Here is a 27,048-nt window from a genome sequence, read left to right on the forward strand (position 1 = left end):
AAGTGCTAACTGTTCCATGTGCAGGGCTGGAGAAATAGGCACAAATTAGCAGTCTCAATGTGTGGATGAGACGATGGCGTAGGGAGGAAGGGTTTAAGTTTGTTAGGCACTGGGATGCTTTCTGGAACAAGTGGGAACTGTACAAAAGAGACAGTCTCCACTTGTCCCAGAAGGAACCAGGCTGCTGGTGCTTAAAATCAAAAAGGTGGCAGAGCATTTTTAAACTAAATCTTTGGGGAAAGTCGACAGGAGATGAAATGTCTCTGGTTTGGGAGGACTCATCTCAAAGGGATGAAGAGTTAGCTATTGCTTTTCTACCTGGTAATGGATCAGAGTTGTCCACTGAGATGGTGACAAACAGTATGGACTGTCTGCCAAAGTCTCAAGGCAGCAGGAGGAAGGTTGCGGGCCTAACTTGTCTGGGAAATTACATATGTTTGTATATAAATGCTAGAAGTGTTCAAAGTAAAATTGGTGAGTTGGAATGTTTAGTGTTGGGGGAAAACATAGACATTGTGGGAATTTCAGAAACTTAGTGGAATGAGGAGAATCAGTGGGACACGGTGATTCCTGGATATAAGTTATATCGAAAGGATAGGGAGGGAAGGGTTGGAGGTGGGTTGGCTCTGTATGTCAGAGGGGGTATACAGTCCAGTAAGACTGAGGTCAGAGAATTAGATTCCCTTCTAGAAATGCTTTGGGTCGAAATAGAGGGCCCAAAAGGAAATTTAACTATGGGAGTTTGTTATCGCCCACCAAATCAAAAGGGAGAGGACGATTATAATATGATGGAAGGATTAAAGATAGTGGCTAAACGTAAAAACTGTGTCAATAGGTGATTTTAACTACTCGCAGATTGATTGGGTCAATATGTGTTCTGGTCGAGAGAAAGAGATTGCGTTTCTAGACGCTCTCAATGATTGTGCTATGGAGCAGATGGTCACAGAACCTACCAGAGGTGGAGCGATCCTGGATTTGATCCTAAGTAATGTTCAAGACCTGGTGAGAGATGTAAAAGTGATTGCACCGCTTGGGAGGAGTGACCATAACGTTATTGATTTCACCATTTGTATAAATAGGGAGTTGTCCCAAAAGACCAGCACAACCACTTTTAACTTTAAAAGGGGTAAATTCTCTGAGATGAGGAGGCATGTGAAGAAGAAACTGAAAGGAAAGGTAAACGCAGGCAAAACCCTTGGGGAAGCTTGGAGGCTATTTAAAACTACAATCCTAGATGCTCAGATAAAATATATACCACAAGTTAGGAAAGGCACAAACAGGTATAAGAAAAGGCCTGCATGGTTAACAAACAAAGTTACGGAAGCTGTAAAAGGTAAGAAGGATTCCTTTAAGCGGTGGAAAGCTAGTTCAAGTGAGATTAATAAAAGGGAACATAGGCTGTGGCAAATCAAATGCAAGACTGTGATCAGGCAGGCAAAAAGGGACCATGAGGAGCATATTGCAAAAAACATAAAGACCAACAATAAAAAATTCATCAAATATATTACAAGCAGGAAACCAGCCAGGGAGGCAGTGGGGCCCTTGGATGACCAAGGAGTAAAAGGATTACTGAAGGAGGAAAGGGAAATGGCTGAGAAGCTGAATGCATTTTTTACCTCTGTCTTCACTGTGATGAGAAGTGTTTGTCCACTTCAGAACCGCTAATTTTGGAAGGGGTGTTGAAAGACCTGAGTCAGATTGAGGTGACGAGAGGAGGTACTACAACTGATAGACGAATTAAAAACTAATAAGTCACCAGGTCCGGTTGGCATACGTCCAAGAGTTCTGAAAGAACTCAAAAATGAACTTGTGGATCTCCTGACAAAAATATGTGATCTTTCATTGAAATCTGCCTCTGTTCCTGAGGACTGGAAGGGAAGGTAGCAAATGTCACCCCCATCTTTAAAAAAGGTTCCAGAGGAGATCCGGGAAATTACAGGCCAGTCAGTCTGACTTCAATACCAGGAAAGTTGGTAGAAACCATTATCAAGGACAGAATGAATAGGCTGAAGTTATTGAGGAAGACTCAGCATGGGTTCTGTAAGGGAATATCTTGCCTCACTAACCTGTTATATTCTTTGAGGGGGTGAACAAACATGTGGACAAAGGGGACCCAATAGATGTTGTTTACCTTGACTTCCAGAAAACTTTTGATAAAGTTCCTTATCAAAGGCTCCTTAGTAAGCTCAAGAGTCATGAAGTAAAAGGACAAGTCCTCTTGTGGATCAAAAACTGGCTAATTAATAGGAAACAGAGAGTGAGTATAGATGGGCAACCTTTGCAGTGGAAGGCGGTAAGCAGTGGGGTGCCGCAGGGCTCAGTACTGGGTCCCATGCTCTTTAACTTGTTCATAAATGATTTGGAGTTGAGAATAAGCAGTGAAGTGGCTAAGTTTGCAGATGACACCTAATTGTTCAGGGCTGTAAGAACCAGAGAGGATTGTGAGACACTCCAGAGGGATCTGTTGAGGCGTCAATGTGGCAGATGAGGTTCAGTATGGCCAAGTGCAAAATAATGAACATTGGGGCCAAAAATCTCATCTACAAATACAAGTTGATGGGAACTGGCAGAGACTAACCGAGAGAGAGATCTTGGGGTCGTTGAGATAACTCACTGAAAATGTCAAGACAGTGTGCGATTGCAATAAAAAAGGCCAACACTATGCTGGGAATTATTAGGAAGAGAATTGATAACAAATCGGCCGGTATCATAATGCCCCTGTATAAATCGATGGTGCGGTCTCATTTGGAATACTGTGTACAATTCTGGTCACTGCACCTCAAAAAGGATATTATAGCATTGGAGAAAGTCCAGAAAAGGGCAACTAGAATGCTTAAAGGGTTGGAACACTTTCCCTATGAAGAAAGGTTAAAACATTTGGGGCTCTTTAGCTTGGATAAACGTCAACTGCAGGGTGACATGATAGAAGTTTACAAGATTATGCATGGGATGGAGAAAGTAGAGAAAGAATACAAGAACTCGTGGGCATTCAATGAAATTGCTGAATAGTAGGGTTAGAACGGATAAAAGGAAGTACTTCTTCACCCAAAGGGTGATTAACATGTGGAATTCACTGCCACAGGATGTGGTGGCGGCTACAAGAACAGCCAGCTTCCAGAGGGACTTGGATAAAAATATGGAGCAGAGGTCCATCAGTGGCTATTAGCCATAGCATACTATTGGAACTGTTTGGGGCAGTGATGCTCTGTATTCTTGGTGCTTGGAGGGGGGAGGGAAGTGGAAGGGCTTCTAGCCCGACTTGTGAACCTCCTTTTTTTTTTTTGGCCACTGTGTGACACAGAGTGTTGGACTGGATGGGCCATTCGCCTGATCCAACATGGCTTCGCTTATGTTCTTATGTTCAGCAAGAAGGCAGGCCAAGGCAGCATTTTATTGAATACTGTGATGCAAACCATGAAGCTGAGAGATGGCAAGCTGACCACAGTGTCTGTGACATCTGCTTATATATTACGTCACTTGTAGAGCATTCAGTTAGCATGCAGAAGGTCCCTGGTTCAGTCCCTGGTGTATCCAATTTTAAGAAGACCCAGACAGCAGGTATTGTTAAAGACCTCAACCTGAGATGCAGCCTGATCCTCCATTGAGCAGTGGGTTGGACTAGATAGTTTGTATGGCACCTTCCAACTGTGTGATTCTTTGAAACCCTGGAGGGCCACAGCCAGTCTGAATAGACAAGACTGACCTTGATGGACCAGGGGTCTGATTCAGTAGAAGGCAGCTTCCTGTGTTCATTCTCATAAGCTCCAACAGTAGTTGATGCACACACATGCGCAGCCAGCCACTCTGGAGGAACTTCCCCTTCAAGCAAATAGTTGGTGGGCTGTGCAAAGCAGGGGCAGGTTGTTTATCTGGTGCACTTTGTTCCCTTCGCAGAGGAAGCCATTCCTGCTGTTTGCAAAACCCGAACCGTCATCTACGAGATACCTCGGAGTCAAATCGATCCCACGTCGGCAAACTTCCTGATATGGCCACCATGCGTGGAAGTGAAACGCTGCACAGGCTGTTGCAACACCAGCAGTGTGAAATGCCAGCCGTCACGGATACACCACAGAAGCGTCAAGGTGAGGGCAGCCATGGCATGGAACACCACAGGGTGACCCCGGGTGGGATTGTCCTGTGTTTCTGCACGTGACCCATTCAGTTCTGATGCCAGGTTGCTTTCTTTCCTTTGCCGTCAGACCAGTTTCTGTCTCTGTTTCATTAAGGGAATTGAGGCATGTGGCCTCCTGCTGTAAGCAGCCATGTTTCCCTCCTTCTTCCTGTCCTGGAGGCAGTTTCTTCCACAAGGCCAGGGCAACGCCTGTCTTGTACCAGTAGTGGAAACAGCGGGGTGATGGTGGTGGAAAGTGGCGTCAAGTCACAGCTGACTTATGGTGACTCTCTAGGGTTTTCAAGGCAAGAGACAGACAATTTTGCCATTGCGTGCCTCCACGTCACACCCCTGGACACCCTTGGTAGTGTCCCATCCAAGTATTCCCCAGAATTAACTTTTCGCTTCTGAGACGTGATGAGATCAGGCTAGCCTGGGCCATCCAGACCAAGTGTTTGTGTGTATATCTTCTTAATATCTCTCTACTATTATTGCTAGTTGTGGTGGGCATAGTTCCACTGGCTCTACCGTCAGACATGCCAAAATCCTCAAACACCCTTAAATGTCTCCATCCATTTTTCCTGGCTGCCCTCTGTCACTGGAACTCCCTCCCCAAACGGTTCTTTTCTCTCTCTCTTGCCCTTCAAATGATTCCTTGGATCCTCCCTCTTTTGTGAAACCTTTTGTTTAACCTCCAAGTTTTAAACATCCCATTATAGGCTTTTAACCACCCCATTAGAGACAGCATAGTTCGGTGGCTAGAGTGTCAGTCTACGATCTGGGAAATCCAGGTCTGAATTCCCACTCTGCCATCAAAGACATTGGACCAGTCATGCATTCTTAGCCTAATCTATCTCTTAAGAACCCAAGAGTCCTGCTGGATCAGACCAGTGGTCCATCTAGTCCAGCCTCCTCATCCGGCTCCTCAACAGGAGGACCCCTTCCAGGCAGGAAGGGTGTGGTCAAGTCCGGGAGGAGGGTCGAAAAGCCGACAGCTGGACACTCTTGTCTCACACAGTGGCCAGCCAGTTCCTCTGTAGGCCAACAATAGGGTATAGAGCCCGAGGCCTTCCCCTGATGTTACCTCCGGGCTATGTGATTCAGAGGATTAGTGAGGGATGGTAGCTAAGTGGTAGAGCATCTGCTTGGTAAGCAGAAGGTCCCAGGTTCAATCCCTGGCATCTCCAACTAAAAAGGGTCCAGGCAAATAGGTGTGAAAAACCTCAGCTGGAGACCCTGGAGAGCCGCTGCCAGTCTGAGTAGACAATACTGACTTTGATGGACCGAGGGTCTGATTCAGTATAAGGCAGCCTCATATGTCCATATTACTTTAGGGGAGGGACAGTGGCTCAGTGGTAGAGCATCTGCTTGGGAAGCAGAAGGTCCCAGGTTCAATCCCCGGCATCTCCAACTAAAAAAGGGTCCAAGTAAGTAGGTATGAAAAACCTCAGCTGGAGACCCTGGAGAGCCGCTGCCAGTCTGAGTAGACAATACTGACTTTGATGGACCCAGGGTCTGATTCAGGATAAGGCAATTTCGTATGTTCATATGTCCCTGAATGTGGAGGTTCCCCTCAGTCACCATGGCTAGTAGCCACTGATAGACCTCTCCTCCATGAATCTATATAATCCCTTTTAAATCTATCTATTCCCGTGGCCTTCATTATATCCCCTGGAAGTGAATTCCACATTTTAATCACACTCAGGGTTGTTGTGAGGATAAAATGGAAGAGGAGAATGAGGTCAACTGCTTTGGGTCTCCACTGGGGAGAAAGGGGTATAAATATAGTAAATAAATAAATAATAACAACAGGCATCGCTTATTACACAAATATACGCGGACAGTATTTGTGGTCATGTTAATCCCCAATATTCATTCCTAGGGGATTATCTCAGACACTTTCCTCTTTAATTCACCACCACCACCCCTCCCGATATAAAGGAACTTACACTATATGGTTAACATCCTTCATCAACGTAACGACTCTGCAGTATTGTCAGATGAGAATTGTCCCCATATTGGAGTAATTTGTACCTCAGTCCAATAAATGGCAGTGTGTTTTCATTTCCTCCCCGCTAACTTCAACTGGGTTCTGTGACCCGATTGCCCTGTTGGAGAAAATGAAATTAAAAATGCTCACACTGACAGTATACATTGCTCTGAGTGTGTATTATGATATGGGAATGCTTGAGATATGTTGTAACTATTCAGGGATAGTATTGGGAGGAGGTTACAAACTGGTACAGTTTGATGAAATGTTTTACATATTTGTATAATCCTCTGGGGTCAGCTGGGACCCAAATCCGTGGGAGGCCAAAATAGCGCTGATTAGCAAACAGCCATGATGGTGCCTTTCCCACCGACTCCCAGAGTCCTGCTCTCGATTTCAAAATGATAGAATGACTCAGGAGACATCTGAATGGGTAAAAAAAAATCCCTGTACAGCCTGTTTCCTTAATTAAATATTATGTAGGCTAAATTGGTCTTTTATTTGTGGAAACAGTGCTTTTGATCTGAAGGGGGGGAGGGAAATGTGTTTCATATAGGACTCATCTCCTGGGATTTGAGACTCTTATGACTTCTCGCCACTTTTGCTCATTAGGCAAAATCCAGGGTTTTTCTCTCTCTGCTGAGGCCTGTTGAACAAACAGTTTACCAAGTGAATGGTCTTTGTTCACTGTCAGGCTTCACTTTAGGGTTAGCAACCTCCAGGTGGTATCTGGAGATCTCCCACTATTAAAGTTGATCTCCAGATGACCAAGATCAGTTCCCCTGGAGAAAATGGCTGCTTTGGAGGGTGGACTTTATGGTATTGCACCCTGCTGAGGTTGTGCTTTTAGATGTCCTTGCCGAAATTCAGTAAGCAGAATTCTGCAAAAATGTATTAAAATATTGATTTTAAAACATTCCTTTTTTTACTCAGGCTTTCCAGGTGCATGGCCAAACAAAACATTTAGAGAGATGTTGAGGACAATCTAATTAACCTTCAGGCCAGAGAACAAACTTGAACATTTAAGGTTGCAGCACAGTAATTCTTGGTATCATTTTGCTTCTGTTGAGGGTATTCTCAGTTTTCAGTCTTGCTTATAGGTTCACCCAAATGATTGGTGGTGTAATGTGCAGTTAAGCTACAGCTAACTTATGACGACCTGTAGACTAGTTTTCAAGACAAGAGACAAACAGATGAGGTTTGCCGTTGTCAGTGTCTGCATAGCAGCCCTGGACTTCCTTGGTGGTCTCCCATCTCTGAACTAACAAGGGCTGACTCTGCTTCGTTTCTAAATCTGATGAGAACGGGCTTCCCTGGGATGTCCAGGTCGGGGCCTACTTCATTACTTCTTGCCTGTATGCCTTGTTTGTTATTTGTAGCTTAAGTAACTGTTTATTTTGGTAAAATGTTCCGTTTTCACTCATAATTGACTGGGTGGGTAGCTATGTTGGTCTAAAGTAGAGGTATTGAACTCATTTGTTATGAGGGCTGGATTTGACAGAAATGAGACCTTGTTTGTCAGCGTAGGGTTCATGGACGCTCCAACAATAGACAGACTCTTTTTGAACACAATTTGAACACAAGCTGACATTGTTGGGCTGGACCATTTGTGTCATAAAATGTAATGCCAGATAGCGGAGATAGAAACTTTATAAAGGACACAAACAAACACAATCAAAAATTTCTTTAACAACCTAAAATAAAGCATGGTTTAAGTATTAGCACTCTTGCAATATTGCAGTTTGGATCAAACAAGCTCTCCCTCCCCCCCCCCTCGCATCCTCCCCAAGAGAAGAGCTTCAGCCAATGGAGAAAACAGAGGCTTTCCTCTGTAGCTCCTGTGCGATTGAGAAATCCTGGCCAAGCAGGCTGTGATGCAGAAGGAAGCAAGAGAGAGGGAGAAGGAGGCAGACTTGTTTGTGGGCCTGATAGGAGCCCTCCGGGGGGCCTGATCCGGCCCATGGGCTACACATTTGACACCCCTGTTCTAAAGCAACAGAAAGTTTGAGTCCATTGGTACCTTGAAGATCAACAAGGTTTAATTCTGGGTATAAGGTTTTTTGTGCATGCACACTTCTTCAGATATTGAAGAATATTAATTGTTTGATCTTTAGTATCTTCTATGACCTAAATTTCCTCTGGGCATTTACTATGTTGCCATATGTTAAGAAATCACTTTTGTTTTTGTATTCTTATAATGATAGGAGATGTAAGTGGGGAGTCTGAAGGACTCCGTACATTCCAACATATACTCCAACATATTCTCAAAAGTCCATCACTAATTATGTGACTCTTTTCTTGTACTACAATCATTTTAGTTTATTTTTAAAACATAGATAGTTGTGTAAACTCTCATTTATGTGTGCTGATTCCTAAATATTTGAAATGGGCCACCTGCTCCATAGGTTGATCTGCTACTTCCCTGTCTGCTGATTCAGGTTTTACTGTTCTTTGTTAAGGATTTTTGATCCAATCCACAATCCAGACAAGAACTACTGCGTAGTAATATAATTTTATATTTGGAACTGTTAACCCTCTTCTCTTTTTCTCATTTGTAATATTTTAAAACTTATTCTTGGTTTCTTACCATTCCCCCCAAAAATTGTGTAGCTGTTTTTTGCTATTCTGTATATATATATATATATATATATATATATATATATATATATATATATATATATATATATATATATATATATATATATATATGTAGCTTTTGAAATTTAAAAAATTAATTTTGACAATACACTCATTTTGATTGCTTAAATTCTACCCATCCACAAAATTTTTAATTTGCCCCTTGAGGTGAAACAGGGTTGCTTTGACTTGCAGACCCTGCTCTACCTACCTTCCTTGCTGTTCCCAACTCCTGGAAGGAATTACTTCTTCCTTCCACTAAAGTAACTCGCTACCATCACCTGCCCCCTCTTTTTTTTTGGGGGGGGGGTGTTCCTGCTAGGTGGGACAGGGCTCCTACCTCCCCTTCCCAACTGGAGTCCTTGCCTCTATGTCCTCCCTTACAACTTTGGAGAAATAGCCATGGGCACAAAGACTGCTTTCCTCCCAACCTGGGGGCCCCTCTTGCACCAGTGTGTCCAAGATGGTGGGGGATCTGGGTACGGAGACTGAGAACCAACCTCCAAAGTAAAAAAGGTATTGAAAAGAAAATATTTACAAGCATCCTTAAGCACAGCGCTAGATCAGCAAACGGATTGCAAAAGCAAATTGGTCATAAATGCAATCCTCTTTCCCTGTTCTAGACATACCCTAATGATGTTAAAAAGGGCAGACATTAATGATCTTAAAAAGTTACAAGGTTCTTGTCTACATCCCATTACCTGGGAGAGCGCATGCTCAGAAAAAAGATGTCTGCTTTTATCCTCAAACAAGAGGTCTGTCCAGCTCAGCCTCTCAAGGAAAATAGAGACTGCCTTCTCTAAGCAAGGCAGTTTTAACAAACCTGTGTCTCCCCCCACTTTTTATGATTCCCTTCATCCCCTTGACCTGGTCCACCCAGGTCACAGGTGCATCCTGGGAGCCCTCTTGGAAGGCATTCTGGGAAATCTCCAGGAATCACCTGGAGACTTCTTTGCACCAAATCCCTTAGCGTTTTCTTACTAGGTCCATTAGCAGTACAGATGTAATTTAGGAATCCACTGAACTGGCTCCTTCCACTTCCAGAGAGATAAAAAGCCACGCCTTTAAAACTCGGCTGGGGTGTGTATGTCTTCACAACTTTCCATTTCTTGTAAGCTCTCATTCTATCCTACAGGCTTGATGCTATCTCTAAGCCAGTTTGGTATAGTGGTTATGAGTAGCGGACTCTAATTTGGACAACTGGGTTTGATTTCCCACTTCTCCACGTGAAACTTGCTGCCTGCTGGGTGACCTTGGGCCAGTTCTCTCAGAACTTTTTCAGCCCCACCAACTGCACAGGGTGCCTGTCACGGGGAGAGGAAGGGAAGGCAATTGTAAGCCGCTTTGAGACTCTGTAGGGTAGAGAGAAGTGGAGTGTATATACCAACTCTTCTTCTTCCTAGGCGCTTAAATTTCTTTTAGCCCTGTTTTTTAAAAGACAGGCAAGATGATAAATTGATGGTAGATTGCATACTTTTGACACACAAGGCCAGAGATCCAGACTCTTCAGATCTCAGAAGACAGGACAGAGAAAGAATTCTGCTTGGAGAGGTGCCAATCAAGTCTGATGATTCTCGATTAGACAAACCAACGGCAACTTTGTATGTCATAGGTTGAAGGCTGTATTCCAAATAATTACTTTGTTTGGAAAAGGAAGCACTGGGGTTTTTTTTCCTTCCTTACAGCATTTAGCAGATTGTTTTTGTAACTCCCTCTGTGTTTTAATAGTAGTTTGTGTCAAGAGCTGGTCTTTGAGAAGTACAATCCAACAGCCTCACTTGGGGGCATGAAACGAACTACACAGTTTTCTGGATCCCAGTTGGCGCTCCATTTAATAACGGGAAAGCCCTGCTCACTCTTGCCGCTGCTTGTGATAATAACATCTGACATCCGATTATTGCGATCCACACCCATTTTTTTTAATGTTGTTGTGCTCCAAAGGTCTTGAGAAAATCCTCCCTGTTTGAAACATTAATTAAAGATGAGAAGTCAAATGGGAGTAGTGTATTCTTTGTCGAGAGGGGTTATTTGACCTCACTGTTACACCACTACTCTCCAAACAGAATCCATATTTATGTTCTCTTCCCTCAGATGCCTTCCCTCTTTCCCCAGCCTTGATATAATTAATTGTTTCACAGGCTCTGGGGAATTCCCATGTTCAGAGATGAATGGCTCATGTGTACCATAATCCAGAAGATCCTCTTTGGGGGTCACACAGAAGGTAGGGGGGGATGGGATCTGTTTTGCTTATTCCCAGAATGGAGTTGAGAGCTCCCTTGTTCTAGATGGTGAGATCATAGCTTCTCCCTCAATTAACTCACTTTGACTAGAAATACATCCAGTTAGTAGAGAGGCCATAGTGTAGGATGCAAGGACAGAGGGTCAAACTAAGCATCTGTTCCATGCCAAGTCTGGAGCAGAGGACCCTGTGTTTGCATGGCGGATACGTAACCTGTCCAGCTGCCCCTCCTCCGTAGGGAGGCAGCCAGAGAACACTGCCAAATGAGCAGGCTCAACATCAAGATTATACTTGTTGAGACTTACAACCAATATACAATCTACTTCTTTCTTTCACTTTGGACTGTCCCCCCCTAACACCCATGGGGACTGGGTCATGCATGGGATCAGCACTTTAAGGAGGGCCAGAAATGCAGAAACAGGTGACTGAGCCAAATCTGCATTGGTCTAGTAACATTTATTGGGTTATTTTTGTTATGGCTGACAACTTTATTTTCCTCATGTTGTATTTATTATAAGTTGGCAGCATAGTCAAAATTCTGCCCTGTGCCATCCTACAGTTATGTTTGTGACATTCCGTTTATTTTATTTTAATTCATTAATTTAATGATCCAAGATTAAACATTAAAACAAGGATACAGTATCCCCAATGATTGATATATTAAAATTTAAGTTAAAATTATTTTTCTCTGCCTAATTAAAATAGCCCAAGCGCAAAATCTTGTCACCCTGGCAGTAGTTTCTTTACATCAGGCTGCTAGGAGAAGGGCAGAGTAGAGTTAGTTTGTTCTACCCACGAAGGTGCTATAATTGGAGCAGTATATTTTCCCCAATATCTTGATAAAAGTGGCAGTGCTCAGTTTTCTCTGTCAGACCTGATTGGCATGAGTAGAGGTGGCATATATTCAGAATTTGAGCGTATCTCCCCTTGGGAAGGACAGAGTGGAGAGCATTATGCCCAGGCTATGGTAAAGGCTTTTCAGTACTTTGGAAATTCCAATGAGAAAAAATAATTAGAAGGCATAACATTTTGTATTTTGCTTCCCACTGCTCAGGCATATGAGACTCTGGAATGATCTATTTGTAAGGAGGTATCTTATAACCTCTGTTTCATGATTTCTTTAGCTCCGAAGATGTAAAAGAGCTGCTTTGGAAAAGTCCAATGATGGTCATTTGAGTTTGACGGTTGAAACCCAATCTGATGGATTCAAACTTTATTCCATTGCACATAAAGAAGAGTTATGAATGATCCTCCCCCAATACAGGCACTCTTTATTTTGTATACGTATTGCCCAGTTTTGGTATATATAATTGAAAAAAACTAGATATTTGAGAACAGTGGCACCAAAAGCTTATATCCAGAATTAAACTTTGTTGGTCTGAAACGTGCCCCTGGACTCAAAACGTTGTTCTGTTGCTTCAGACCAAAATGGCTATGCACCTGAATCTTGATTTTTGAGGGTATAGGTTTGCATGTAGCAAGGCTGGAAAATATGGATGTTGCCATAAGCACACACATTGGACATGGTGCATATCGCGATAAAAAAGGTAGTCCCCTGTGCAAGCACCGGTCGTTTCCGACTCTGGGGTGACATTGCATCACAACGTTTTCACGGCAGACTTTTTACGGGGTGGTTTGCCATTGCCTTCCCCAGTCATCTACACTTTCCCCCCAGCAAGCAGGGTACTCATTTTACCCACCTTGGAAGGATGGAAGGCTGAGTCAACCTTGAACCGGCTACCTGAACCCAGCTTGCACCGGGATCGAACTCAGGTCGTGAGCAGAGAGCTTCGAATGCAGTACTGCAGCTTTACTACTCTGTTGCACGGGGCACCACTCTGTGCCATGGGGACTGCAGTCTTCCCTTTTGTGCATTTTGATTTCCAAAACTGTAACATCTGGAAAGGGTTTCTCTCTGTCAGCCTAACAACAAGACCATTTGTGATGATAAAACAGAAGGAGGGAAAATCCTGACCTACTCAAGAAGTAGGATGGGATAAAAATAATCTGTCCTTTTGCTTTGCCTGTCATAACTTTGGAGCCATCCTCTCCCCCTATGTTTGTAAGTCTTATCTCTTAGCTTGCTGGATTGAGTAGAGTTCAAGCTTTCTTGAGCTGTGCTGAACATCCCGTGTGAAATATGATGGCATTAACCAGTCTTGGCAATAGTCCGTTAATGACAGAATGGATGAATCCTTTCCATTTGCCAAATGGCCTTTTGGTCACTTGAACGGCTCCAAATCTTTGCTCTTTGCCCTGCTCTTTCTTCCTTGTCATATTGTCTATTGTGCATTTCAGGAGGATGGATGAACACTGCAAATCCACTCTGCCTTGCAAAAGGCTCCATCTGTTAATTCCTCTCCCCCTAAAGCATAATCCAGCTATCGCTTCTTGAGTCACTTTGCACAAACATCTTCGGTCTCTCAGCTGTTGCTTTTGTGTCATGCCGACTTTGTGTTGTCTATTTAAACCCCCAGCAGAATGCCAGACCCGTATCCTGGCGCTCTACCCTGACCCTTGCGGCCCTTTCGGAGCACCTCGGTTCTGTTGGCCGCCATTCCACCCTGCTCTCGTTAATCCACTTGAGAGCTGCAGCAAATGCATGCCTTTCGGGAAAAGTGACTCCAGTTCAAAAGAGCATTCCATCGTTTGGGAGATGTTAAGACTGTTGTTCCTTCTTGTAAAAAGCTGAAAGCTCTTGCCCCACAATTAATTTGACGTGTGTCTGAACTCTGGATTCATTTGCACAACTTTAGCACTCAGCCAGTTTTCATTACACTTTGACCAGCTACCTCAAAACCTTTCATAGGATGCTTGCACAGGGAAATGCTCTACAAGCAGATACAAATAGAAAATAGGGATGAAGTATCTGTGAGGACAGGCCACAAGGAACATCTCTGCTATTACGTTACTCATGTCACTCAAATACTAGCTTTGGTTTTAAAAAATTAAGCATAAGAATATACCTGTTATTCTTTATACTGTCATTATGCAGTCACGAAATTCCTAGTTTCCCAGTGTGTGTTGTGTGTTTAAAATATGAAGCATGTCTGCGTTTATGGTTTATCTCCATTTGAAAACCACAGGGATAAAGGCACGGATTTATTTCCGTCCCAAGCAATTTTCTCCGCCGTTGATTCATTTCTATCTCCAAAATAAGAACAGTCAATATGAAAGTTGTTCCATTTATGTCCAGGGTTCCATCTTTGCCCTTTGATCATGAAGGTCTTAATCTGTGTTTGTTGTTGTAAATGTGACGGATTAGTCATCCTTGGTGCTGGATGACTCAGATTCATCATACATTTTCTTCCAGAATTTACACTTGGTGTGAGTTAGACCATGCCAAGAAGAGGTTCAAAGGGTTGTTCTCCAACCCACAGCTGACCTTTTAAGCAGTTTTATTATGAGTTGTGGCCTGCCATAAATCTTTCTGGAGTGGAAGACTGGCAGCCTTGGAAAAGGTTGTAAGTTGTGAGCATCTCAGAGTCTTTTTTCTTTTGACCCAAGGGCAGTGGGTTTTGCCTCTAGATAGACTGAATTCCTATTGTCCTTTTGGGGGCTATACCAGCTAACTTGAAGGCTTCAGCGTCTAGGCTGTTTGGTCTAGTGGTTAAGAGTGGTGGACTCTAATCTGGGAGAACTGGGTTTGATTCCCTAGTCCTCCACATGTAGCTAGCTGGGTGACCTTGAGTCAGTCACAGTTCTCTCATAGCTGTTCTCACAAGAGCAGTTCTCTCAGAGCTCTCCCAGCCCCACCTACCTCAGAGGGTGTCTGAGGGAAGGAGATTGTAAGCTGCTCTGTGACTCCGAGTGAAGGGCAGGGTATAAATCCTCCTCCTCTTCCTCCTCCTTGGTTTCCAGATACCAACAACATGCTAAACCTTATTTCTTTTGGCTCTTCGTGCAAACTATATTCTGGGTGAAAGAGTTAATCCCCCAGAGATTTAATTTATGGTTTTATGTGTGTATTAAAATAATTCATTTTTGCATGCTTCAAGTTCTTCCTTGTGAATGGAGAGAAGGGATAGTGCCCAACAAAGTAGGCAAGGAGTCTGGAGACCATGTCCTACCAAGAGAAGCTGAAGGAATTGGGAATTCCTATGGTGGAGAAGAGAACTTGTGAGTTTATAGGATGTGGGAGACTTGTCTTGTTAATAGTATGTGTGAAAAGGATCTAAGGGTCTTAGTGAATCATACACTGAACATGAGTCAGCAGTTTAATGTGGTAGCTAAAAAGGCCAATGTGATTTTGGACTGTATTAACAGGAGTATAGTGTCCATATTACATGAAGTGATGGTTTCACTTTACTCTGCTCTGGTTAGACCTCACTTAAGAGTATTGCATTCAGCTCTGGCCACCACAGTTTAAGAAGAATATAGACAAGCTGGAACACATCCAGAGGAGGGTAATGAAGATGGTGAGGGCTCTGGAGACCAAATCCTACAAGGAAAGGTTGAAAGAGTTGGATATGTTTAGCCTGGAGAGGAGATGAAAGAGTGGTGATATTATCACCATCAAGTACTTGAAGGGCTGTCATACAGAGGATGGTGCAGAGTTGTTTTCTATAGACCCAGAAGGTCTGACCAGAACCAATGGGTTGAAATTAAATCAAAAGAATTTCCAACTAAACATTAGGAAAAACTAACTAGACAACTGTGATGGTCCTTTCCAACTCTGAGATTAAATAAATACATACATAAAATACGTCTTGTGACACCTGTGACTTTTGAGAAGCGGGAATGAGCACCAACACAGAATTGCTACCATGGGTGGTCAATCACAAAACACCATTGGGGACCATTGTGGTATGCTGGGAGATTGTAAGTCAAGCAGCCTCTTATCATGGAGGCAGCTGTTTCTGATTTTGTTCTCCATAAAGACTGAAAGGTGGTGCCTTGTGGGTTCTCCTGGAGCACCTCCAATACCAAAGAGGTGGAAGAAAGAAAGGATTAGTTGTTTGCTTCGGGGAGGAGATGCTTTGGGGAGAGAGCAAATGAGCCCCCAAAAACCCATTGGGAAGGGGGGGTATGTTAAGCCCCGAGATTCTCAGTAATGAAGTCCTTTGTTTTGTGTTCAAATAGACTGGTTTATTTAGGAATTCAAAGGTGCCCCAAGGAACACGGTCCTTGGAAATACTGAGATACCAGAGGTTGCATGATTCTATATAGGGTATCATAAACCATTAAAAAAGGCGCTTCATTCAAATCTAACGTTCAAAGGGTACAGCAGTAACTACATTTTACACTACAAAAGCATTCTCACATTCCGTCGTGAACTGATAAGGAGCCTGTGAAATTTAGGGAGTGCACTCTTCAGACATTGCATGCTTTCCCCAGTAACATAAACATTCTTTACCAGATGACAAGGCATACGTGATTGCTAAGTTGTAAAATAATGGAGAAGAACCAAAGTATTGACCCGACATTTGTCCAGCCATCTTATATCAAAATGCCCAGGCTTGACAGGGTACCATATTGGAGAACACTGTTCTGTAGGTTATGTTTCCTCTGGGTGAGAGCTCCACTGCATATTCTAGGCATCCTGATTCTTTGATCAGTAATACTAACTGTGTTATTCTCTGAGCCCTTTCAGTTTTTTTCCTATCTCAGAAAGATTTTATGATGTCTTGGATAGCAGTAAATATTCCATAAAACATGAGGATGAAATAAATAATGTCTAACCTATGGATTGTCAGGTTTTATTGGTATACTTATGCATGTGGTGACTGTGAACGTTGAAGGATTCCATTGGGGTTAAGTCCTTGGATGTTGTCTTCTGACTTGACTTTAGTTTGGTATCTCACTTGTTAGTCCAGCCATCTCTTTAGTACAAATTTGGCTTGCCCCAGCCTTGAAGCACCACTGCCTCCAGCGTATTGCACAGGGTAGAGCTGTTACTGCTCAGTTCTTACCTCTTTTCCAAATTCCATTTGGAAGGACTTGTTGGATGCCATTTTGTTTTCTGCATCTTCAGATCTCTAGATATTGTGCTATTGTTACCTTGCCATAGTCATTTACCTTCTGAATTCTTTTGTCCACACAAGAGAGGTCCAGCTGTGAATTATCATAATAGCGCAATGATCAAATGATAACATGGATGTGGATTGACCTATTTGGTTGGCTAACTAACAACTCATTGGGTCCTGGCAGCTTTTCCATTGGATGTTGCTCATACTTCCCCTCACTGCAGACCAATGCCTGTGTAGGTTCTACACAGCATAATACAGTCAAATGAGTAGGAACTCATTTGCTTATCAGGCCACACCCCCTGACATCACCATTGTTTTGCGCAGGGATTCTTCTGTAGAAAAAGCCCAGCATGAGATCATTTGCATATTGGGCCACACTCCTGACACCAAGCCAGCCGGAACAGCGTTCCTGCTCAAAAAAAGCCGTGGTCAAAAGTATCTTTTCCCCCCATTTTCACCAACAGAAAAGTTGGTATGGTCCAAATCCTCTGAGTGGTTGTTGATGTTGTTTTGTTTCCTTCCTTGGTGTTGTTTTGCTGCACAGCTTGTTTCCTTCAGTCATCTGACCTCTGCCTTTGGTACACTACATTTTGGGTTATGTAGTTAGATCTGTCGGAGACTGCTGGCTGTGCAACACTGTATTTTGGATGGTAGGAGTTGGATGAAGAACAATCCTGGGCATTTATATTGTGCTTTCTATGTTTACTGCACTTTACCTTGCAGTAAGCTTTATAATAGCCTTGTAAATTGAGCCATTACTATCATGTCCGTGTTCGAAGATATGGCACTCGTACTGAAAGAGGCAATGGCTTCGCCAAGTATGCCTAATGAGGTTTATGACTGGAACTGGATTTGAACTGGAGCCTTTTAATCCCACTCAGTTCTACTGGATAAGACTGTATTTTCATTCTTCCATATATTTTTGTCTTGTAGATCTCTTTGCTGCCTACCCTTCCTCTGTTAAAATTGTTGGTTGCTTGGGGCTTTTGCTGGCAAAGGGTCACAGTTTCTTAGGACTGCACATTGATTAATTGCTTTGGTGTTATAATGAGCCTGAGCCACTGTTGGCAACTCTGGGTAAACAAAGTATTGCATAGATGTATTGCATAGATGTTAAGAGACTGCAAGCTGAAGGAGTGATTTGAGGACAATTGATGGGACTTGCCTCCTGTGTTATGCAAAGAGATGTAGAACACGGCAGACAGGAGGGACAAGGGGGCAGCCTCTGCTGTTGTGAAATCACTTTTGGGGGTGAAACAGAATGGGATAGCTCTAAGAACCAGCAGAAACTATATGGTTTCACCACAGAGGAATCTAGGTGATTCCTAGAGCCACCCTGTATATCTCTTCCAGGTTTTCTCTGGAAATGGCATAGTGACACAGTCAACATCACCTTTTTTCTTTCTCTTGCCGCCACTCAGAATGGCAGTAGTGCTGGCAAGAACAGTCGATGGGGTGTCTGCATAAGGAGCCTTTGCATAAATGGCATTATTGACAGGAGATAGGAAGGAAGAGAAGGTTGCGCATTCATGGCTCTCTGTGTGGACCCAGTATCCAGAACAGCGTTACATTCACAAAGCCTGCTGCTGCGAACTTAGTCAGCTAACACTGTGTTTGCAAAGAAAGGCTGCATCTTTCATCAGGAGGAAGTTATCCAAGATAGCTGGGCAAGCATTTGTAGTATGAGTGGCACTCAGCCAAATATTTCTCAGAGGTGGGTTTCCAACGCTCCATGATTTCCCTTGTAGGCCTGCTTGATTTTAAATGGCCTGCTTGTAAGTAGGGTAACTTGGCAGGAGAGCTCAGCAGAGCTGAGAATGGAGAAATCTGTCTGGATATATCCACTTGATGGTGGGGGGGTGGGCACCAAAATTCTGAAGGTGCAAGGGAACACTTGTAAAAGATGCTTCTGAAATACAGACTGGTTTATACACCAATGGGTGGAAAGCGAAGAGCAAGTCACTGTAGGAATACTTTTCTTTTCCCACTTTGAAGAAGAAAAAAATAGAAGGGACTGAAAACCTAACCCATTATTTAAGTCTTGTATTAAGCTGTGTTGGTAATGTGTTGATTTCTTATATTAATAGCAGGCTTTTGGAGTAAGATCATTAATTGTGACATTTTGTGATGTCAATCTAAATTTATTATGAAAGCTCTGGAATGTAATTGCAATTTCCTTCTTTCCTTAAATGAAAAGAAACTTAATATAAGTTTGACATTAATGGAGCAATGACTGGTGGTTGTTTTTTTAATGACTAGCATAAGTTGATGACCAAAGAATATGTAAAATGAAAGGATTATCTGTAATTTGATGGCTGTAAATGGTGCATTTTAAGGCTGAGTTTAGAAAATTAGATGGTTTTAATATTTATGATTGCATTAATATAATAAAATGATTCTCTCGCTAAAAATAATGCTATGAATCTTCCAAGGTGGCTTATACAATAGGAATGGACATTTTAAAAGCATAAAATCTTATAAAAGCTGCATTCAAACTGCAAAAACAAACCAAAGCATTCAAATAAGGCTTCCAGTAGGGTTGCCAAGTCTCGCACTAAGGCAAAAGGGCCCCTGCTGATTGTCTTTTGATGCCTGCCACTGCGTGGAGTGGAGAAAAATATAGAAATTTCTGCTGGCTCTTCCCAGAAGTGACAATGGGTAGCTCTAGGAATAACCAGAAATTCTGATTTTACCATAGAATCTCCCCCATGTTGTCACCACCACCTAATTCTCCTGCTGGCTTGGCCTGGCAATCCTACTTCCAAGGAAATCAGTTCTCTGCCAATATAAAAAAAACAATGTTCAAGGAGAGGCGAATGAATGAAAAATTAGTAGAAAGACTTTTGACCTAGTACCAGCCAAGCGAATGTGAGGCAGAGTTTCAGAGATGAGGTGCTATTTCAGAAAAGGCTCTGACCTCTCAGGGAACATGAAGGGATATGTCTGTGCAGAAGACCTTGATTTGGCTGACAGGCTCATATGGGGTATGCAGCACTTTAAATATCTTGGCCCCATACCAGCTAAAGGTGACAACTAGCATTTTGAGTTTGGCTCAGAAGCTTCAGGTCAGGCTAGGAGTATTCCCTGTAGTTTGTGCTGGTCAGCAACTGCCGGTTCCTCAGGGCCCAACATCTTGTTCTTTGTGACACCGTAACACAGCCTTCCATGTTTTTTCCCCGCAGGTGGCAAAAGTGGAATATGTTAGAAAAAAGCCAAAATTAAAAGAAGTCCTGGTGAAGCTAGAAGAGCATATGGAGTGCACCTGTACATCATCGAGTTCTAATTCAGATTATCGAGAAGAAGAAACGGGTACGTTGGGTGGGGATGGGTCTTAGTTATGATGGCACCTGATGTTCATAGTGGTGAACATCAAGCACGAACCATGTAAAAGGAGAGTGTGAGGTGGCAGTGAGAGAAACTGTCCAATCACAGCAGCTTTCTAGTCATGAGAAGGGTTACATTTCATCCTTCCTCCATGAAAGTTCACACAGGGCTCCCTGTTGGTCTCCCACCCTGCACATGGCCAAGCCCAGTTTTTGCCTGATGAATCCCGACTGCTGATTAGCAAATTGAGAAAAAAACTATCTAAAACCAATTACAATTGAGTGATATTATTTGACTGCCCAGAGTTGCAAATTTGGGTTATACTATTTGAGAGTCAGTATGATGTAGTGGTTAAATGTGCATGACAAGAAACTGAAAGACCCAGTTTTGAACCCCCACTCATGCCATGGAAGATTATTGGGTGAGCTTGGGCCAGTCACACACTCTCAGCCTCACCTACCTCACAGGGTTGTTGTGAGTATAAAATGGAAGAGAGGAGAATGGTGTGAGCTGCTTTGGGCCCCCATCGGAGAGAAAGACAGAGTGTGAATCAATCAATTAACTAATTTAATTATTTGTCTGGCAATGGCTGTGGCGTTACTATAATGGGAAAAGTGACTTCAGGTAGATTACATGAGGCAGTCTCTAAGTTGTACATTTAGTGATTGGCAGTGCTGTCCTAAGCAAAGTTAACATCCATTCTTAGCCTGTTGACTTCAGTAGATTTAAAAGAGCTTAATTCTGTTTAAGGTTCTCTTGAACATCTCTTGTCTCTAAACTTTTTAGACGGTAACACAGGGTGGGGGGGGGTGGCTGGACTGGGCAACAGACCCTGTTCAGTGGGGTTGATCACCTCCTGCCTGCAACAGGAGTGAAAGTAATTGTATCAGATTTCAGCCTCTCCTCTAGGTTCATTATAAGAAACAGCATAGCCATTGTGATATGAGCCTGTTCCTCCCCCCTCCCTTTTCGAGGAGGCATAAATACTGAAAATAATTTTAACAATAAATACGAGATTGCTGAGATAATTTTTTTATCAAACTTGCACTTATGTTGACAGGAAGGCCTAGGGGAAAAGATAAGAAACGGAAACGAAAAAAATTTAAACCATCATAAAAAACAAAACAAAACCCACCCACATATACACACTACTCTCAGGACAATTTGATGACCAGGTAGGACCCATATTCTAAAACTACCCTCCTACTATCAGCAATGGAAAACATAATAATCACTTATCACTCTACTGCCCAATCACTTTTCAAAATCAGATGTGATTAGCTTCGATCCTTCTTTCCACCAGAATTTGCTGCTTAATACTACACCCATCACTGCAAAAACCTCACATTCTGGAAGAACTTTCCTTTGCTTGCTCCTTCCCACACAAGAAAAATTGGATTTGGGAGGGCTGATATTTTAAATAAACTGTAATCTTCAGGTCCTTTGCCTTCTTGTTGCTTTCCAAAATTATTGTTGATTTCTGGAGGTCTAGGCATTCTGTGATAATGTTTAGATGGACAAGGATTCAAATGGCTTGTCTTGCAGCAATTGCAGCAAAATGACTGCATTTGTAGGAGAAATCTTATCCATGTAGCCATTAAGATTCCATTGTCTACATTTGTTACACGAGCATCTATAACGAATGTGTGGCTCAATGACAGAGCCAACTGCACTGCATATAGAAGGCCCCAGCTACAATTCTTGGCATCTCCACTTACGGAAACAGACCTTTCTCAGCTTTGGATTCTGAAGAGGTTCTGCCAGCCAAAGTTGACAGCACTGAGCTAAGAGTAGGGTGACTACTCTTTAGAGTCTTTTTGGTAATTTCAAGTAATTTCAAACTGTTACTGAAATACGTTTGAAATTAGGGCAGACTCCTGCTTGCAGCTTCTGAAGGAGGAAGCAGTTTGCATGATCATGCCAGCAGAAGTTGCTGCATTGGATAGGTGTTTTCTTGAAACCCCGCTGCAACAACCATCTCAACACCCCCCACATCATATTCCACAGCTGAGAGAAAGCTGTGTTAGAAACAAGATTCTCAGTGCAGAAAGCAGAGGGAGTTACGTAGACGTCAGTAAAAGATCGAAAGAGCATTCTGAGATATAATTCACCAGAATCTCAGGAAAGTTGTCCCATTTGTAGATTATTATATATACAGCACATGGTGTTGTGTGTGTGTGTGTGTAAAGTGCTGTCAAGTCTCTGTCTCCTTATGGTGACCCTGTTGGGTTTTCAAAGCAAAAGAAATTCAGACTGAGGTGGTTTGCTATTGGCTGCCTCTGCATAGCAACCCTGGACTTCCTTAGCAGCAGTCTCCTGTTGAAGTGGTAACCATGTCCAACCCTGCTTAGCTTCTGAAGAGATTGGGCTAGCCTGGCCCATGCATTTTATGTATTATATTTTTAGGCCACCTTTCTTCCAAACTGCAACATGCATGGGTCCCCCCCCCCCCTTTTACCTGCACAGTAAGCCTGTGAGATAGTTCAGGCCCAGCAAAAATGACTGCCAGATGTAAGGTGAAAATGGGAGCCTTGTGACAGAGAACTTTAGGCTTAGACTTCCCCAGTCTACCCTGACCTTTGGAATTAGAATTAGATAGACAAAAAAGTTAGGTCTCGGCTCCTAAGTCTGTTGAATGTGTGAAACATCTGTGGGTATGGAGTGTGTGTGTGTGTGTGTGTGTGCTACAGATTCTGACTTTACCCTACAAAAATATGCAGTGTTGGCAGTGAAGTAACTACTGGAAATCACCAGTGGAGGTGCCTGCAAAAATTATGAGAAATCAAGAAGCGGAGTGATGTGGTATGTGCTAAAGACTCAATTTATGCTGTTCGTCAGTGGCACCTTTTGGACCCTAGTTTGTTTCTAATCCTTCTTCCCCCCCACTTTATGAATTTGGGGAAGGGGATAAGAACATCAAAAGAGCCCTGCTGCATCTTACCATCTAGCTCAGCATCCTGTCTCATACAGTGGCCAGCCAGTTCCTCTGAAGGGCCAGCAACAAAACACAGAGGCTGAGGCCTTCTCCTGATGTTGCCTCCTGGTATTCAGAGACTGCTTCTGAACATGAAGGTTCTCTTTAGTCACCATGGCTAGTAGCTACTCTCCTCCATGAATTTACCAATCCCCCTTTAAAGGTATCTATGCCAGTGGATGTCTTAAAACAGTGTGTCTCCTGTCATAAGTAAATGAAGATGTAATGATGACTGTCCTATTTTTGATTGACAATCATCAGCGAATATGGTGAAATCCAGTTTTCCAATGTGAGCATGCAACTCAACTGAAGCAGCGTAGGAAACTTTCCAACTCGGGTTAGGTGCCCTTTATACATTCCAGTTGGGTCATGGAGGCCGCGTTGCTGAGCCTTCCTCCCACAGTGTGGCTGTAACCTTTAAAGTTTGTCCGCCACATGGGCGAGGCCCATTACGAAGGTCCTTCCCACGCCATTTTTGCTTGGCCAGGATTGGGGGAGAAAGTCGGGTGAGCAGGGCCTGCAGAAACTGGCTCTGCTCGTGAAGTTCTGTGCCTTTAAATGTCACAGTGGTGCTATGAGCTGAAATCTCAGGACAGTGCCTTCTGTAATTTGGGAGAACCTCTGGTCCCCTCTGAGATTTAAGTGGGGGGGGGGGGGAAGCACTGTTCTAACCATAAAATTACAGTGTGCTTTTCTTTCCCCCTTGCAGATGTAAGGTGAAAATAAGCTAGAAAATACTTCTCTCTGGGACATGGATGTACATTGTTGGTTACATTCCTGAACCTACTATGTATGGTGCTTTATCGACTGTATACTTCGTTTTTGTTCTCCTACGTGGAGGGGTGGGGTGGGGAAACTGGCTTTAAAAAAGGATGCTTCATGAGAACAAAAGAGACAATGTACATTTGTTTAATATGACATCAAAGCAAGCGTTGTAGCACTCTGCGAAACAATACGAAGTTTCCCTGTCCAAAAGAGAGAGAGAGAGAGAGATGACCTGAATGGAGGATGCCAAAAGGACTTCAAAAACTTGACAAAAACCTAAAGCGAAGGTGGATTTCCTCTTAGAAGAGCGGTCAATGGTGCTTTCCCCCCCCCTCCCCCCTGTTTGTTTTTGTCAAGAAATGTGCCTGCATTCTTGATGAAGATGGATGGACGCTGATGGAGTTCAGGCACATACACACAAACACACACACAAGAAAAAAAAAAAAAGCAGGAATGTATCAAATACCACAGCAGAAACTATAGAAACTGCAGTTTTGCTTGGTGGTGTTTTAAAGTCTATACAAAAAAAAAAAATCTTCTGGGGCGCCTTAAGTGGATTTTTTTTTACACCATAAAAGTTATTATTAAGCTTTCTTTTTACTCTTTTGCCTAGCTTTTTATTATCTCTTGGGACTACATTTACCAATAACCCATATAAGAAGACCTGCTGTAGAGTTGAGACGGGACACACAGACAAGTATGGGATTTCTCCTAGCGGGTTGCAAACTAATGAGATGTATTGAAATAAAAATGGTATACCTATGCATAATTTTCTAAATGTTTCTTGGTTTATGTCCCTCTCTCTTTTCCTTCCCTCCTCCCATGTCCATCTTGTCCCACTCGTTAATTTAAAACAGTGGTTTTCAAAGTGTATTTTGAGATGCCGGGAATTCTTCTTGAGGGGTTCCTCAAAGCAGAAGAAGCAGCATGGTGGAGAAGCATCTCCTGGTTGCCCACTGTGACCAAGCTCGCCTTATGGGAGGGAGGGAAGAGAATCAGTTGGGGGTGGAGAATTAGGACATATTCTAGTCACCATGGGACACCTGGAAGGCCTGGCAGTATGAACTGGGGGCCTACAAGAATCAGTGTGCCTAGAATGTACATCCTTTTCAAGTGGGCAGTCATTTCGTGGCAGATGTACAGTGATACCTCAACAGACAGGCCAATGCAGAAAAAGTTTCCTGGGGTAAGAAGTTTGAAAGTCACTGTTTTAAAACCTTCTGAAGGACAGCTGATGTGCATAAGCAAGTTTAGGCTATATGCAAGCATTAAAAAAAAAATAATATCTTGTTCCTTCTACCAGTTGCCTGGGTGCAATTTTGTGGTAGCAGTTGCTATTCCTCTCAGTAGACAAGATCCTTTTTGCTATTTCACATGTTTAAGCTGTGTGAGATGTACAAACTCTTCTTGTTATTCGTATTGTATGATGTCACTGTGGCGTGGGGATGACCCTGCCGGAAAGCCTAAAATTCTTTATTTTTGGTATTAAAAAAAGTTATGCTTTATGTGTATTCAACAGAAATAAGTGTTTTTTGTAAAGGTGAAGTTTGTATTTTTAATCTAAAATTAATGGGTTTTGTATATCAGAGAAAGCCTGCTATGTTTTCCTGAACAAAAAAGGGAAGTTGGGCTGGGGAATGCATTTTATGGGGGCATATTTTTCTAGTAGTTATAGCCCTTACAGTTTCTGAGTATATTTAATTATAGCAAGGCAGTTCAAACTACTCAGGCTTCATCTCCTATATTTTCAGATGACAAGCAATGTTTGTTTTCACACTCCTTTCGGAATTCTGTAGGGCACTGAGGGCTTGGCATAAACCAGTTTGTGGGGGTGTGGGATCCTTGTGCATGCAGTCTTATTAGGGTTAAAACTTCCAGGTGGTGGCTGGAAATCTCCAGCTATTACAACTCATCTCTAGGGGACGGAGGTCTGTTCACCTGGAGAGAATGGCTGCTTTGGAAGGTGGATTCTATGGCACAGAGTCCCTCTGCTCCCCAAACTCTGCTGTCCCCAGGCTCCCCCCCAAAATTTTTCAGGTATTCCCACCCAAAAGCTAGCCAACTCTAAGTCTTATTAATGGGAACAAAATCAGCCTCTGGGCACGAGCCCTAGGCTATGCAGGAACAACCAGTTTGGGGCTTTAATTCTTCTTGACTTGGTATGGCCTTTTTGAAAATACAGAACTATGGAAAACATTTTATGGTAGCCCTGTTGGCTAACTTGTTCTCTTCAAGTTATATTAATTCCATGATGAGCCTTATAGTTGGAGAAAGCAGAGAAAGGAAAGGAAGATGTCTCAGATGCAAGGAAACCCCCAAAAGATGTACTATAAATTACCAATTTTTATCATATAAGGGGATCACACAAGATTGCTGACAATAATCGTGGTGTAAAGTATGCCTTTGAAACAGTCCGATGGATTTCTGTCAGAACCTGAAATACACAAAATCAATACAGACAACAATACAAGGCTGGACCTTGTATAGTTTGGTGTCTCTGCAGACGTTGAGATCAGATGCCTGGCAGGCATTAAAATAAACTTAGGTTTTTCCATATGGACATTTTTCTGATTTTGTGCTTTAACTATTTTCACCAGTATATATATATATATATATATATATATTTAAATCTGGGCTCTATGTATTACCTGGAACACCACCTTGGGGATGGCCTGCAAATCGTTCACATTACAATGTGTGCATAGTTAGGTCCAACTGAAGAGAAATGCTGTTTACAAAGCATTATGCTTATGATCAGATCATTCCTATGTAATGAATCTATCTCAAATGAGTGCTCCTGGTTTTGCATCTGTGTCTTAACAACACAGGCTCTGAGCTCTCATGTTGGACTGGCATGTTTTGGCTGCGAGACAGAGGAAAGATCCTCATGCTAATGGATTGTTCCTTCCAATACCTAATTGTGGGAACCCATTGTGGGAACCCATTGATGTTCTGGGCCATGAATATAGCATGAGCACCAGCACAGAAATAAAGGCATGCTGGTCTTTCTCCAAAATAGAAAAGTGAGGCAACCTCACC

At 42.8% G+C, this 27,048-nt stretch overlaps 1 protein-coding gene across 1 annotated transcript in view; it reads left to right on the forward strand.

The window, feature by feature from the left end:
* The window catches only part of PDGFA (platelet derived growth factor subunit A), a 73,539-nt gene extending 48,019 nt beyond the window's left edge, over positions 1-25,520 (forward strand). Inside the window, exons 4-6 of the mRNA XM_060260844.1 lie at positions 3,895-4,082; positions 20,129-20,255; positions 23,954-25,520. Coding sequence (XP_060116827.1) covers positions 3,895-4,082; positions 20,129-20,255; positions 23,954-23,964 — 326 coding nt within the window. The 3' untranslated portion in view covers positions 23,965-25,520. The remainder of the gene's footprint in view (positions 1-3,894; positions 4,083-20,128; positions 20,256-23,953) is intronic.
* Positions 25,521-27,048: the final 1,528 nt, after the last annotated feature.

Source organism: Heteronotia binoei, chromosome 20, assembly GCF_032191835.1.
Source record: "Heteronotia binoei isolate CCM8104 ecotype False Entrance Well chromosome 20, APGP_CSIRO_Hbin_v1, whole genome shotgun sequence".
Lineage (NCBI taxonomy): Eukaryota > Metazoa > Chordata > Lepidosauria > Squamata > Gekkonidae > Heteronotia > Heteronotia binoei.